Raw genomic sequence first — 15665 nt, forward strand, 5'->3', positions numbered from 1 at the left:
GGAGGTGGATGGTGTGGGAGAAAGAGGCGTACGCAGTCAAGTGGGCACTGGCCACGTGGAGGCATCTACTGGAGGGGGCAGCTGAACCATTCGAGGTGTGGACGGACCATAAGAACCTCGAAGCCCTGAAGACCCCGCGTAAGCTATCCCCCAAACAGGCGCGGTGGTCCCAATACTTCGGGAGGTTCAGGTTCACCCTAAAACACATCCCCGGGAAGCGCAACTTCCTAGCCGATGGACTGTCTCGCATGCCCCAGCACGCCAGCCTACGGGAGGAGATCGTGGACTCCATCATCCCTGCCAGCAGACTGGCTGCAAAGGCGGTGACCCGGAGCCAGACCAAGGGGGAGCGACGGGACGCGGCGCCTGAAGTAAGGCAAGGGTTCGCGGAGGCGGCGGAGCGGGACGCTTGGCTCAAGCAGAACCGAGAGGCACTAACCAGCCAAGAGGGGTTGTGGTGGCACGAAGGAAAGCTGTACGTGCCCGAGGGTTGCCGACGGGAGGTCATGGAAAGAGCCCACGACAGCCGGAACGCGGGGCATTACGGCTTCGTGAAGACGCTCCACTTAATTCGGCGGCAGTTCTGGTGGCCCACGCTCCATAAGGACGTGGAGGCGTACTCGGGGGGTTGCCCGGTGTGCGCGACAGCGAAAGGGGCCAAAGGCAAGCCTAGAGGGCTACTCCAGTCGGTAGCGGAACCCGACGGCCCATGGCAAGAGATCGCCATGGACTTCATAGTAGAGCTCCCGGAGAGTAAGGGGAAGACCGCCATTTGGGTGGTTACGGACTTATTCTCCAAACAAGTGCACTTTGTAGCGTGCTGGCGAGTCCCCACGGCAGAGGGGTTGGCGAGACTATTCGTGCAACATGTTTACCGGCTCCACGGCGCGCCCCGACGGGTCGTCAGCGATCGGGGCGGCAACTTCGTCGCGCGGTTCTGGAGGGAGTTCCTGAAGCGGGTGGGGACGAAGCAAGCCCTTTCTTCCGCGGCGCACCTGCAGACGGACGGAGCCACGGAACGCCTGAACGGGGGGCTCGAACAGTACCTGCGCTGCTACGTGGGGCACCAACAGGACGATTGGGCGGAGCTACTACCATTCGCGGAAGTGGCATACAACAACGCCGTCCACAAGAGTACCGGGTTCTCTCCGTTCAAAGTAGCCACCGGGAGAGACTTCGTCCCCATGCCGGAGTTGCCTCAGCCGGAATCCCAGATCAACTCCCTGGACGCCTGGTTCGCCCAAATCGACGCGACCCGGCGAGCGGCGCACGCGGCATTGCAAAGAGCCAAAGCCGACTACAAGAAACACGCGGACCGCAAGAGGCTCCCCGAGGAGCAGTGGAAAGTGGGGGACCAGGTGTATCTGTCAACCAAAAACCTAAAGACGCACCAGGCATCGAAAAAACTCAGCCCGAGGTTTGTGGGGCCGTTCCCCATTGCAGAGGTCATCAATCCAGTAACCGTCAGGCTGACGCTCCCGAAAAGCCTCGGGAAGATCCACCCGGTGTTCCATTGCAGCCTGCTAAAGCTGCACCAGCCGGGGAACGCCTGGCACAAGACAGAGGGAGTGCCACCACCCATCATGGTCGGGGGGGAGCAGCATTTCGAGATCAACCAGATACTGGACGCCAGGAGGCACAAGGGGCAGGTCCAGCTCCTAGTGCAATGGAAACATTTTCCCAAGTCCCACAGCGAATGGGTGAGTAAAACCCACATAAGGGCGCCGGACCTAGTGCAGGACTTTTACAATAAATACCCCGGGAAACCGAAATAGAGCCGGGGGTGGGAGTTGTCTTCAGGGGGCGGTATGTCAGGTTCGGCCAGCACGGGGCTTCAGGGAAGCTCACAGCCAGACCACGCGGAATCCACCGGCGGTAGCTAGCGGGGAAAAGAGGAACTGAAAGCGCCGCTAATTAACGGGCCACCTGCGCCCAGCCAAACAGGAAAACCGCAGCGGAAGCTTTTAACTATAAACTGATAACGGCGCGAGCAAGCAAGGAACGGGGCCGCAGGCAGCGAAACAAGATCGCAACGCAGCACAGAACCCTTGGGCTTGCACGTAACGGGGAGGGACCGACCCAGCCGGAGGGGAACTGGCAATCAAGGACAATGGACCCTGACCGAACCTGCCATCATGGACAATCAAGGGGGATTATTGGGGGGCTGATAATCCGCAGCAGCAACGTGATCGCGGGGCGGGAAAAAAGCGCGGGAAGGGGGGAATATAACAAGTAATGCAATTGTACCAAGCCAGTCCTGGCTTTGCTTGTGACTACTACGTTACGCATGAGTAAACCTTCTTTGTAAACCACACGTGTCACGAGAGTTTCTCTGTCGAACGGGGCAAACCTTACACAATGGATACCTGTTTTCTAACTGGAACCCAGTTTTCTGTTATCTGCAATCAGAATTCCCTTCTGTTCATCCAGGTCATTAATGAAAATGTGGCTGTAGAGTTCTGTCCATACATCTTCAGTTCCTTAAGGCCCCAGTAAAAGTGTGGATTGTTACTTCTTCTTCTTTCCTTCTCTCACACTCTCTCCATAGAGGAAGAAGTTGCTGGGGAACTTCCTCTCAAACCCATATTCAGTAATCATCAGCTACTCATAATATATCTATTTCCCTCCCCCAAGATGAGCATGTAATCCCTTGGAAGAAGTGGCAGTTTTGGTTCCTCTTCTCATTCTCTTCCTCCTGTTAAACTGCACAGGCAAATTTTCTCTCCACTCATTCATGGGCTTCTGGCAAGGTGGACAGTAACCTTCATGGGATGGTTCCCAGCTGAATGCCCTGCTAGGCAATACTTGAAATTCTTGGTGAGCTCAGGAGATAAATCTGAGGAATAGAGGACCAGTGGCCCAGTCATTTATAAGAAGAATTGGATACAATCTGGAAAGTACTAGTGTGCAAGAAACAATGCAGTGATTAGTTAAATTTAATTAAATTGATTACATTAAATTTCAATTAATTAAAATTTTGTACTGAGTGTTTTTACAGGTTTGGGTTTTTTTGCCAGACTAACCTATTTTGCTTTTTTGGCCTTCCATAGTAAATTGTGGGAATCTGCACACATAAAGTGTCTTGATTTCAGCAAAACATTTGACATTGAATTTAACTAATTAGGCAAATGAGGGCTGTATGGAATGGCAGTTAGATGAGTACAACGCTGGCTTGAAAATGATACTCAAAATTCACCAGCTTTTTCTCATCCAAAAAGAGAGAGAACAATAGGATGCTGCAGGATTTGATTGTGGGATTCCTATTTTTCAACGTTTTTGCAAGGGTTTAGATAAAGAGGCATAGGGCGTCCCTGGCCAAGGTGAGGGAGCTTTACCACTATGAAGGGGCACAGAGCAGAGGCTTCTTCGTTTTGCATTCCCCAAATAGCAGTTTGTCCCAGGGAGCAGTGGGGTTGTTTCTCGACCCATAAAAAGAGTAGATCGGGCTGGTCACTGACTGGATTGAAGGCGTTCTTTTCTGAGTTTATACAAATATCTCTCCTGTAGATAGGTTTCTGATGAAATAATAATAATAATAATAATAATTATTATTATTATTATTATTATTATTATTATTTAATAAATGTATGTGCTGCCTGACTCCCAGTGACAATTGCATTTTATTGTTGTTCCTGTGGTGATGATATTATTGCAGGACTTTATTTTTGTGCTTTTAAACATTCCAAAGCTGTAATTCTTTTGCTGATGCTATCCTTACATTCTTGCTTGCAGATGATGCAACAGAAGAAGATAAAATGCTTAGCAAAATATTTATGAAATATTGGGCTAATTTTGCTCGCAGCGGGTAAGTTAGTGGGTTTGCACACGTCCATGCATTTACTACTCAGGTAAACTATATAAATGATGTAAATTGGGATCTCATGGACATGGATATGAAGAATGCCCTCCTCCAAATGCTGGACTGTCTCCCACAGGAGACCTCCCAGGTCACCAAGGCTGCAACGCTTCTGAGAATATGCTCCTAGACTTTCACAGGAAAACTAATCATGCTAGAGGTTGGCTGGGGGGCCCTGTGGGGGGCTGTTCAATAGGCTTTTTCAAATGTTTCTAGAGTATTTAGGTATTATTTGAAAAATGGGTAAAGCTCTATTTGTGAAAGTGATGAAAGATGAGGATTATCTTGGTGACCCTGAGAGAAAGCAGCTTCCCGCCTTTGCTATTTACCCACATGCCGAAGTAAAGGGCCAAGAGGATTCCATAAACTAATTGGACATTTTCAATGGTTTCTAGGAACCCTAATGGTGGTGGCTTGGTGACCTGGCCCACGTATGACAGGAGTGAGCAGTATTTGGCAATAGACTTAAAGCAAAAGGTGACAAGAAAACTGAAAGAGAAAGCCGTCGTCTTCTGGACCAAGACCCTGCCGGAAAAGTTGGCCAAACAGAAAGGACACACTGAGTTATAAACTCTTCAGCTGCACACGGACTCCAGAATTTGGTTCAACAGAAATGGCTTCGCAGATAATGGACACTCACAACTGGATTGTTTGTCTGGCCTCCTCTCTTCACCTGGCCAAGTGTACACTGGCCTCCAAGGGCAAGCAAGCCTCACCTTCCCAACTGATGCTGGCTTATGGTACCGGAGGAAGGCTCCAACCAGTGGCCTTCAGTAACACAAGCTTGATAGTTGCTAGAAGGGAATCCAGACCATCAGGAAACCATTTAGAATTATCAGCTCTGAAGAGGAATTGTATTTTTCAGTAGGACAGGTAGAATAATCTGGCAATTATTACCTATGGGATTCAGGGATTGATGGGAGGAAGAAGAAAAAATATAAAGCTGGTTTATTTGATTATGGTTAAGTAATGGGTTGTTATTTTTTGGTGATGCTTAATGGTTACTTTGACTGGATAACTCTTTTTAGGGATGTCCAGTTGGGTGTATTGGATTTGTTTGTAATCTCTGTGTTATGATGTTTGGTATACAAATAAGGGATTATTATTTTTTGCAATGTTTAATAGTTTTTTGGGTTTAATTTTTTTTGAACTGTTTAATTGTTAATTGGGTTTAATAATAGGTTGCTATCTTGGGTGATGATTCAGGGTTAATTTTTTTATTCATTTGTAATGTTTAATTGTCAATTGGGATGAGATTTTGATTATTAAGAGAGGGATTGGGGGATTAAGTTTAAATGGAAAGGGGACTAAATGCTTACTGTGTGTTGCTAGTTACGTCTGTTAACCTTTACACCTTTTGTTGATTAATAAGGAGAGCTGAAGATGGTTTATAGAAAATGGGGTGAAGTGTGGAATGAAGATGTGTTTGGTAGTATTTGAAGAGACAGTGATCAGTTGTTAACGTTGTATGCACGTGCTGGGGCTAAGGGGGAAGTTTCTTCTTATTACTTTTTTTGGTGGGGGGATGCTTTTCTTTTTCTCTGCACTGTCCTTTTTTAAATCTATTTTTGTACTTGGTTTTTGTATTAGTTTTATCTGTTTTATATACTCTTCAATAAAAATTATGAAAGCAAAAAAACAAAAACAAAAAAGCAAAGCACTTCTTCAGTCTCCAAATGACAAACCAGTTAAGCATGAGGAAGCTGGAATCGTGGGTCAGATATCTATGGCGTCCGAAGCTTCCCTACCCACAGCCATGCCATCTTGCAGGAGTGAGCCTGTGCCCACAGATTCCAACAGTCCCCGAGCGCTGGGACAGGATTTCTGCCACATCTCCTCTTCAGCCCAGGGTTGAGAACCTGAGAGCCAGTTTGGCACAATGGCCAGGAAGCCCTGAGTTCTAGGCCTCCGTTACACATGAAGGCTGGCTGGGTGGCCTTGGGCCAGTCCCTCATGCTCCCTCAGCCCAAGCCACCTCACGAGGTTGCTGTTCGGGGGAAGAAGGAGCATTATGCACACCGCCTTGAATTGTACAAAATGAAGATGGAGTAAATTGCAGCATTATCTACCGACTGACCCCGTGCCAACAAATGAGCCCTGGGGCACCCCACAACGGAGAGCCCTGGGATGCGCCCTTTCCTTCACTGAGTGAACAGTGCCCTTCACCCCTCAGCCTTGGAGTTCGTTCAAAAGGTTGTCATGACTGATGGTATCAAAGACACTGAAAGGTCCAACAGGACCAAGAGCGCCAGCCTTCCATTTCTCTGTCTCGCACAAGTCATCAAGAGTGATCGGTATGGTCATGGTACCATACCTAGGCCTGAAACCCAGCTGAAAGAGAAGTGCTGCGGCCAGATACGCTTTTGCGCAGAGCCACCAGCCATTGCGTCTCTCCTCACCATCTGGGACCCCATGTTCCCAGCAACAGTTCCTTCCAGAAATACACCAAGAAGATGTTCGTGAGAACCTGCAGTGCTCAGTTCTCAACCCAATGATTCACTTGAAACTTAAATAAATTCAAAGAAAAGATTCATTTATTGAAAAGAAGTATACAGTCTCAAAAGCATTGCTAGAACTCAAAAGCCCACGTGCGCTAACTCTACTTAACCCCTTTTTCCCTTCACCAGCCCCCTTCCCATCCCATAGTCCTTTTTGTGCCTTTCACTGGTTCTCTCCTGGTCTCATGTTGGTACGACCTTGGCCATTCCTGAGAACCAGGTAACAGTCCACCTGTGTATAACAGTTACTCTTCCATCCCCCCCTTCTTTGAAATGGCAGAAACGAAGCAAGCAGGCTAATAAACTTTAATCAATAATGTGCGAGGCTTCTGACAATGTGCTGCCAGCCTTTCTCATGCTTTTTGAAATCACACTTGGTCCCTCCTTTGAATGGCCCTTCGATACACACATTCCTCCACACCCCTGCTGCTTGGCCATCTGAAACCACTCGGCTGAAAGGAGTGCATAAAAACCTTGGCATTCCACCTCAGGAACTTCAGTGCCACCGTCTTATCCAAAGGGAGAGCAGGGATGAGCCGCCCAGTTTTTTCCAAATAACCCCACCATTAACTAATGCTCAGATCTCTCCTCCTAGTCCTTTGTCACCTGAGGTAAAGGACACGAGGGAGCTACCAGCTTTGTAAATCTGAAATACAGTAGTTGAATCAGGGCTATAAAACAAGTATAAAATTGAAAAAAGAAATGCTCATTTACACCTGGAAGTCCTTAATTATTTTGCTGGTATTATTTTAGTCCAGAAGCCAAGAATTTACAAAAATTTCCCACCCGCCCCCAGTCCCAGTAGCATTGCTTAATTTTGAAAAGATATTCAGTGTTAAATACCCAAACATGATTGAATCCCATTTCAGTAGACTGTTAAATTTTATTTTAAATTTAAATATCAAATAAATGCTACAAGGTTCCAGTAAGGGTTGTCTCACATAATTGTTCCTTGAGATCAAAATGTTGGTGCAGGAGACACCCAGGGGTGTTGGTGTAATTGCTTTTGCTCCTTCCCATTTACAACCCACTACCAAACCCTCTTCTTAGCTAAATTCTTGTGTTGTCATAACAATTGCCAGTCTGCAGCTAGAATAATTCTGTTTCTTTGGGGGACGATAGAAAATGCCTTGGATGAAGTAAGATCATTGGGCAATCTGGCCCAGTCTGGTTGGCAATGACTAACAATCAATATTCAAGCCGGGTGACGAAAGGAGCCAGAAGCCTTCCAGATGCTGCTGAGTCAACATATGGAAGGCAACAAAATGGGTTGGGCTATTGGGAGGCCTTGCCCAGCAACATCTGTTCCCTACCTCTTATGCAGAAAGAAACTCAAGTTGGCTGATAATGGCAAATGGGGAAAATTGTGTCTGCAGGTGATGAAGAACTGGCAGAATTCTAATGCCATGGCAACCATGTCTTAACAGAGGCTATCAACGTAGCACTAAATCAACACAGATTCTTAACAGAGGTTCAGTTCTGCAACCCTGGGCATTGTAGAATGAAAGAGACATCACAATTCTGTCTTAAACAAAGAATGGAAGAAACTCAGAGATCACGAAACCCAGCTAGAAGTTCTTTGGTAAAAGAAGAAGACTATGATTGCTTTTGGTGAAATAAATGGGGGAATGGGCATAGAGGAAAGATTAAAATCAAGATAATATAATAGAGTTTTTGGAAAGGAGAAACTGAGTGAACCCCATGCCTCAGGAGGTTTGGCAAGAGGTTGTCCATCCACTTCTCCCATTGTTTGATTAAGAGTTTACTTCTCAGCTCACCTGGGGAGAAAGATCACCTTTGACCCGAAGTGACACCCTCACTGCCACTTTCTAATAGGGCCTGTCAGTGTCTTAGAGCAATGGAGACTGGGAAGCAGGGATTAATGGCAAACAGCAGAACTCTCTGCACCCCCCAATCTGTCCTGCACCTCCCAAGCTAGCCTGCTGCTATCGGGTTCTGTTGGTCCTGTCACAGGTGTGAAAGTAGGATTCAACTGCCCATCTGGGCCAGCTTCTATATGCAGACAGGGCTGGGGACGTTCTCTTGACCTCTGCCTAGGTGGCAAAGTTCCCTCTGGTCTCTCCTTCCAAACTCTGGATTACCAGAGGACTTTTTTCCTACACTGACTAATCTGGCCACAAAAGAACCCTAACCTGAAAACTTTCTTGGCCTGAAAACTGAGCAGAGGGTCATAGCTTGGTCCTAGTCAGAACTGCTGGAATCTTGCTGTGACCCAGTTGCTTTGAATGCATGATGTAGAGGTCATCCAAGCCCCTTCCTCCTAATGCATTTGGGCATTGCATATAAGAGGCAGCCTGTTCTGGACAAATTTGTCTTCTGTTGCTCTTTTTCTTGAGGAATCCCACAGAACCATTCAAGCACACACATACACCCCAAGTAACCAGCAGTTTCCAGACCCATACTGCCTAGAAATGCTTCAAAGGAAACTGGCCGCCATCAGCAGCTCCTCTTGGGGTATTCCTTCTCCACCAGCAGTGGGACAGCACAGTCTGACCAAGCTGTTTGGACTGCTGATGAGAATGAGAACTGCTCCTTATTCACCTTCTCTCTCTTTGATAGGACCAGCATGCTGGAATCCTGCTTCTCCTCTCCGTGTTCACCCTGCCTTCTTCCATAGCTGGTGAGTGGAGCTCCTGAATCCAGACTCCCACCAGTTCACAGGACCACAGGAGAAGCTTTCCAGGGAAACAAGGAAATGCAGTCTTGACAGGAACACAAAGTAATACAGGCAGGGAGAAATAGAGTTGTGTCTGTGCCTGTGAATGACCTCTGCTGCCATTGCCAGATCAAGTATAAAAAAGAATGGAAATTGGGTAAACTGGTTTAATTGGAAGAAGTTCCATTTGTAACTGCTGAAGCATTTTTCAGAGCCCCTTTGTTGCTGCTTCGGTGTGGCTAATTCAACTTTCCTTCAATTTTTGCTGTCACAGAAACTTTGCAAGGCTGGCTGATCAGTTGGACACCTCCCTCACAGCAAAATTTGCCCATTGTGTGAAATGACTGGTTGTGTTTTCTAGAACTGGAATTGTCTTGTGAGAGAACAAGCAGGACTTGAGACACCCATGAGAAACAAACCCATACGAATGGCTCCTCCTGCGGTCTTGTGAACTTGTAGAACCGGATCTGCCCATTCTCCTCCTGCGCTGCCCAAGCCCTTTTGTTCCCCATGCTATTCAGTCCAAAGTTTTGTCAGTGCTGACCATGCAAAGAATAGAATATTCCCTTACCGACAGTCCCACTCAGGCCTTCCGCTGGGTTTTCCCATTTCCTCTTGGTGCTTGGAAGTTGTTAAACCATTCTTTAACTTAATTTGCTAGTGCTTCTTTCTTTGAGGATAAATAGCTGTATAGACAAACGAATAGGAAATCTCAAAAACTGTTTAATAAACAAGTGGTTTTGCTTCAAACAATGAAAGGGTTAGGTAGTTTGATGTCCAAACAGATGTGCACAGAGCTATAAGGAAAGTATATAATTTCCTTATAGTTACAAAGCTACGGAACATTTAAACCTTTCATGCATTTGTAATAATTCACAGGTGGAAGATCTGATCCACTCCTTATTACACTGCAGATTATATCAGGAGCCTAGAGCTAGATTCATCATACGTTTGTTAATCCAACTGAATCAGTCTAGCTTAGAAGAAAAAAATCTATTTCCTGCTGACTGGTGAAGATGAAGATGTAACAAAACAAGTTGCATTGTCTGCAATGGCCACAAGGAAGATACGCGAGCAGATGTTGACAAATAGCGCTGTTAATATTACAGGGGATGTATTGAACTGATATGGATTATTGCAATCTTATATGGTTTTTTCTAAAACCCATGGTTGCAAATAAATGTATACAACAGCTATAATTTCCTTATAGTTACAAAACTACGGAACATTTAAACCCTTTCAGTTAGTTTGTTCACCTAATATACTTATTATGTCTCAGTTCACTCGGTTCTTCCCCTAGTCCTTTCCTGCCAGTTTATATTTTTCTCTAATGTGCTTGGAAAAGATTCCCCTAGTCTTCCACTGCTCCACTTCTCTCTCCCTCTCTCCCGACTGACCCCAGTTAATCTTTCCAAGGCCAAAACCATTCGACTAAGTACGTGGGACGAAAAGCTGGCACGCTCCTTACAGGCACCCAGAGAGGAGCTGCTGGATTCTCTCCACTGGAATGTTTGGAAGGAAAGACAAGCTTGGAATCCGTTTAAAGAAAGCTGGGAAAACTAAGAGCTCTCTGATAGATTTTGTATCCTACTTTAGCAATCAGAAACAATGATGATGTTGAAGGGCATTGTTTTGATACACAATTTTACGCTCTCTCATAATGTGTGGGCATGCATGTGATAGTGCACTCTATCTTATTTACAAAGGATTAACTTGCTTTGTAAGGAGCACAGCGTTTCTTTCCCCCACCTTATCTCTTTGTTGAATGCCGGATTGCCTTCTAGGAGAGCACACCATTCCCCCACCCCATTTCCTTTAGAAGCAATTAGCCAGATGCCTGACTGAACAAGTAAGCTGTAAATTAGATTCCTACCGGGCAGGCAGAGACACCGAATTCCAAAGAAGTTAGGTATTTCCTTGATAACCAGAAGAAAAAAGTTAAACTTAGATTCACCTCTTTAGGCCCACCTTTACTTTTCCCTGGGTCATCCCAAAATTCCCTTGTATGGATATGAGGGGATGTACTATCTGAATACATCTGAATATGCCTATAAAATCTTTGTTGCTTGCTTTGCAAGGTGTGGTTCTGGGCAACACTCCTGCCACGGTGTTGGCTTGAGCCATCCAGAAGGTTTCCTTGGCCAATAAAACCTCTGTTAATTAAAAGCCTCATCTCAAGTCTTCTTATTTGGCTTTATTGAAACTTGGGAAATAAAAGGTGCCATACAATGTCAGAAAGTGCAAGACACAAATTATAGCAAAAATAACGGTAAATTAAAGTTGTGCTACATATGCAGCACAGATGTGTCCTCCAGGCATCCCATGGATTGCCAGAAAAAATGGGGAAGAAATATGGAAACTAAGGCAGGTTCAAGGAGGCCTTGATGATGGATTTGCACGTTTCTTTCACACAGCTGCAGGTTGTGGCAGACAAGCCCGCTTAGCTCCCACAAACTCTGCACAAGAGGCTGCCACTGTCGGCGGACTCCCTTGGATGGTGTCCCTGCAGGACCAGGACAGCCACATCGCGTTTGGCTCTATCCTGAGTAAATACTGGATCCTGAGCGCAGCCTCCAGCTTCCACAGCAGGTAATGCTACGGTGCAGGATTCCAAGCAACAAGCCGGGCTTCAGCCGCGACCCAGGCACTGTCGCCCTGAGTGGGAGTTAACGCAGCAATCCGTGTTGCTGTGGCAGAGTTTTTGTGAAATTTTGCAATAATATTCTGTACTGATTATATTACAGAAGTGTATTTATTAGTCAACCAGTAACTATTGATAAGTATAAAATATAAGATAGAAGTTTTTCTCTCTTTCTTTCATTTCTTAGTTTGTATTTTTAGTTTGTTTGGGGTTGTCTCTTTTTATTTTTAAAATTTTCTTTAAATAATGTTTTGTTAATTGTGTATGTTGAGAATGTTACATAAATAAATGAATGGATCACAGCTGTCCTCTCAGCGCTGGAAGAAAACTGAAAGAGGCCCATCCAGCTCCAGGCATGGAAGAGGTCAGTTGTGCCCTGGGCTGACCCTGTCCCTGACCCTGTCCCTGACAACCACACACACATCAGCAACACGCAATCAGCCAGGCAAAGCCTTTCTGCACCCAAGCAGTGCACTTTCAGATTGCTGGCTCTTAACATTTTGAAGCACACGGGAAGGTTTAAGTCTTTACTCTCAGCTAGGATCCCAATGGAAAAAAAATCTAATCTGACCCTGAGTTTCCTATGTCTTTTCTGGCATTGGAATGTCATTGGCTATAAACAGGTGAATGTTTCTCTATTACTCCATCTCCAGGCAGTGGAAGTTCATCTGATGAAATTTTGTTCCTCAAGCCCAGGAGATCTGCCAGAAAAAAGTGCCCAGGCCCATCAGGAAGGTCCAGGACTCCAGAGTGCCTCTTCTGGGCAATCAATGCTTCCTCCGGTTCCTTGCTGTTTCTTCCTACCCCTCCTTTGTTTCCAGGACCCAGATCTCAGCCCTGGCTGGAGCCTCAGATCTAGAAGGGCACAGGGAGTCCCTGGTGCCCATCCAGACCATCATCCCCCACAAGGCCTTTGACGAGATCACCCTTGTCCACAACGTTGCCCTGCTGAAGGCAAGCACTCCGTTCCGGTTCAGCGAGACCACGCAGCCCGTCTGCTTCCCCGCACCGGACTTCCCTGTGGCAACGCTGGGGAAGTGCTTAGTGGCAGGCTGGCTGGATCCTCGGGGAGGTGAGCCGGCTCTCGACCAGCAAAGCTCCCTCGCTGTCCTGCAGCTTTCAGCACCAGAGGGGGAGCCTGGAGGCGAGGAACAGCCTGCCAACCTTTAACTCAGATTTGCCCACCTTTAAACTTCACAAAGGCTCTTTGCTGTCTTGGCTCACCCAGGGAATGGTCCTCCGCAGAAGCTCTCGGTGGAAGACGTGGACCGCTGTCCCTTGCGCAGAACCACGAGCACCGAGTGCTGCAGCCACAGGGAGAGTGGCAGCGTGCCTGGATGCCTGGTGAGGAGGCTGCTCGGGTGCGCCGCTCCTTGAATTAACCTCCCCCCACAACCCAGCCAAGGGAGCTTCAGAGGGCCACCTTTTCCCGCTTTCAAACAATTGAAGCTTGCACTTAGCAACAATCTACCAGAAGGCGAGTATACCTGTAGCCATGTTTAAGTGTCAGTGTCTTTTGCAAGCCTCTGATGAAAAAAAAACAAAAAACCAACTGACCTCTGTCCCTCTGACCTATGAACAAAAGAATTGCTAAAATCTGGACTAGAGATAACTGTCACATAGAGAGTCGACTGCATTTGCATTACAGTTAAAGCATTTATACAAATGGGGCAGGGCTTTTTGCAGCTAATTCACACTCATTTGCTTATACCAATCCTGTGAGTGGCAATCAGTTGCCATGAGCCTCAAGCTCCACTTTAGACTTTGTGGTGAGCAAAATGGCCATTTAGGGCTCCTGATGGGGTCTCTTCTTCAAACCAGCACACCAACATTCAGCCCCACAAACGGCATCTTGCTCACTTGACCTGGGCACTGGGCACCGCTGACATGCTCATCCCTGCAGGGGGAGTTGCACTCTGTGATCCCAACTATTGGTGCCTTGAATCGTCCAGAGAAAAGGCAGTGTCAGCCTTGTGAGGTAGACCAGACAGGAAACATGGCCAGATGAGCTAATTCTGTTTTACTGTAAAGCAGCATTAACAGAATCTTGCAAGTCTGGAAGTACAAATCTCTGCCATCTCTTTTATGGCCTGAGAAGTTAGGGAGGGTCCTTCTTGAGCTTCCTTCTCTGCCCGTGATGCAGCTGTGGGATAAGGGAGCTGTGCCCCCTCTTATCTGACCGTTCCCTGGGCAGCATCTCTCCTCCCTGTCTCCCAAGGTCATTCCCACATGCCACATTACGGAGGGCTTGAATCGCTGATAGGCCGTCTTCTCTCCAAGGGGTCCGCAGGCAACCCAGTCCTGTGTGAGGCGGAGGGAGCGCAAGTGCTGAAGGGAGTGCTGAGCGAGGGGGGCGCCAGATGCTACGGGCCCTTCCTTTACAGCCAGGTCATCCACTACAGCGACTGGATTGTGACCACAACAGCAAAATGGGGGGCTCCAGCGTCTCCCTTTCCTGGCCAAAGGTATTCAGCCTTTGCGGCTCCAGTGGAGGAACATGAGGGGTTATTGTTTGAACCCTTTTTGGAGCTGAGAGCCTTGGATGCCTCCAATGCCTTGGAAAATCCTCTTAGCCTGAACCTCTCGGAAAAGCTGAATGAGAGCAGCCTGGGCCTCCCCGAAGGGCCAGCCGAGTCGCGAGTGAATCCTCCGCTCTACTATGACTACTACGGCGGGGAGCTGCTCCCTCCTTCTTCAGCAGAGCCTGGCCAGCCCCAGGGGCTGAGGGCCCTCATCGGCATGGGCTTCCTGTTGCGCCTCCGGGCTTGCTGAAGCGCAGGGCAGCCAGGGTGTTACCTGGGTGCCGAGACAAGATAGTTCCCAGCGACTGCTTTCTCTTGGAAGATTGTTCTGCACAATTAAAGTTTTATCCTTCTTAGGCATCTTGTCCCAGTGAAATGTGAAATTAGAGGTAACCCAGCAACACACTGGAATAATAAGTTTTGTCATGGGAGCAAAAAACAAAGAGCATCAGCACCTACAGAGCCCTTATGAAAGCCTATTTCCAGTTCCATATTTGCATGGAAATTTGAAAATGATCATAATCAGTAAAGAGAACATATCCAAGCTTTATATACTGTAACACCACCTCTAGATTTTAGAACAATCAGCTACGTGGCTCCACAAGCAGGGCCGGGGGGAGGGCAGGGGGTGCCGCAAGAGCCAAGGTGGTGGTGGCAGCGGCAGCTGTGTGGCTGGAGCTGCTCTGCTATGGGCCTCATGCAGGGCTTTGACCGCCTGGCCACGGCCACTAGATGCCCGTCCATAAGGACACTGCACCCTTTGTTATGTAATGTAGCATTCTTATTTATGAAGGGCGCCTTTATTTGAGCTCTTGGCCAGGCCAGATGTCTGTCTGCATTGCTGGACTGGACCAGTGATCTCTGTGGCTTAGGAAGGGGTGCAGGGAGCCCCCACTTCCCTTATCCCTAAAGATGGGATTTCCTGTGACGCCTTATGCCAGTTATGTATTCGGTCCACAACTTTGCACTTAGGGGTTAACTCTGAGCTGCAACCTCATGGCGGAGATGTCTGATTTTTTTCCTCATCTCTGGATTTTGTAACATCTTGTCTAATGAAATTCTGGAGCATGAACTCTTCCATCTTCTTGGAGTGCCAGTTTGGCTAGGCCTAACCAACAAGGCATCTGCCATCTCTGTTCCCCTGGGTTCAGGGGAGTGCCCTTTAGCGCATGGAACTGAATCATGCCCAGTCTGTGCAGATGCCCAAATCCTGCACCTGTACATTCATGCCACCATTCTCCAGCAATTAGAAAATAAATCAGAAATGGAACTTGGCAACATACATTTTTAAATTACGTTTTTAAGTGGGGGTTTAGTTAAATTGGAGTTTTGTGTGTGTGTGTGTGTGTGTGCGTGTGTTACAAATGATTTTTTAAAGGGTAAAATAACAATTTAGGTCAATTGATGTTCTGACAGTCACAGCCCAGACTTCTGCAATGAACACATAGCTCCTGTGCATGTGAAGGCAGGG

At 47.2% G+C, this 15665-nt stretch overlaps 2 protein-coding genes across 2 annotated transcripts in view; both read left to right on the top strand.

The window, feature by feature from the left end:
* The window catches only part of LOC103049679 (fatty acyl-CoA hydrolase precursor, medium chain-like), a 29408-nt gene extending 23917 nt beyond the window's left edge, over positions 1 to 5491 (top strand). Inside the window, exons 13-14 of the mRNA XM_088135485.1 lie at positions 3733 to 3805; positions 4252 to 5491. Coding sequence (XP_087991611.1) covers positions 3733 to 3805; positions 4252 to 4426 — 248 coding nt within the window. The 3' untranslated portion in view covers positions 4427 to 5491. The remainder of the gene's footprint in view (positions 1 to 3732; positions 3806 to 4251) is intronic.
* A 5842-nt stretch (positions 5492 to 11333) lies between these two features.
* On the top strand, positions 11334 to 14444 carry PRSS54 (serine protease 54). Its single transcript, XM_025176496.2, has 4 exons — positions 11334 to 11620; positions 12494 to 12744; positions 12901 to 13016; positions 13953 to 14444. Exons 1-4 carry the CDS (start codon positions 11334 to 11336, stop codon positions 14442 to 14444), a joined length of 1146 nt encoding a protein of 381 aa, XP_025032264.2.
* Positions 14445 to 15665: the final 1221 nt, after the last annotated feature.

Source organism: Python bivittatus, unplaced genomic scaffold, assembly GCF_059951505.1.
Source record: "Python bivittatus isolate LINGU-HERP-01145 unplaced genomic scaffold, Pbiv_v1 ctg000170_np1212, whole genome shotgun sequence".
In the NCBI taxonomy this organism is placed as follows: domain Eukaryota; kingdom Metazoa; phylum Chordata; class Lepidosauria; order Squamata; family Pythonidae; genus Python; species Python bivittatus.

Coding starts and splice junctions, on each gene's coding strand:
- PRSS54 (XM_025176496.2), top strand. CDS start 11,334: ATGTGTCCTCCAGGCATCCCATGGATTGCCAGAAAAAATGGGGAAGAA. Junction 12,745..12,900: donor CTGGCTGGATCCTCGGGGAG/GTGAGCCGGCTC, acceptor TGGCTCACCCAG/GGAATGGTCCTCCGCAGAAG. Junction 13,017..13,952: donor GCAGCGTGCCTGGATGCCTG/GTGAGGAGGCTG, acceptor CTTCTCTCCAAG/GGGTCCGCAGGCAACCCAGT.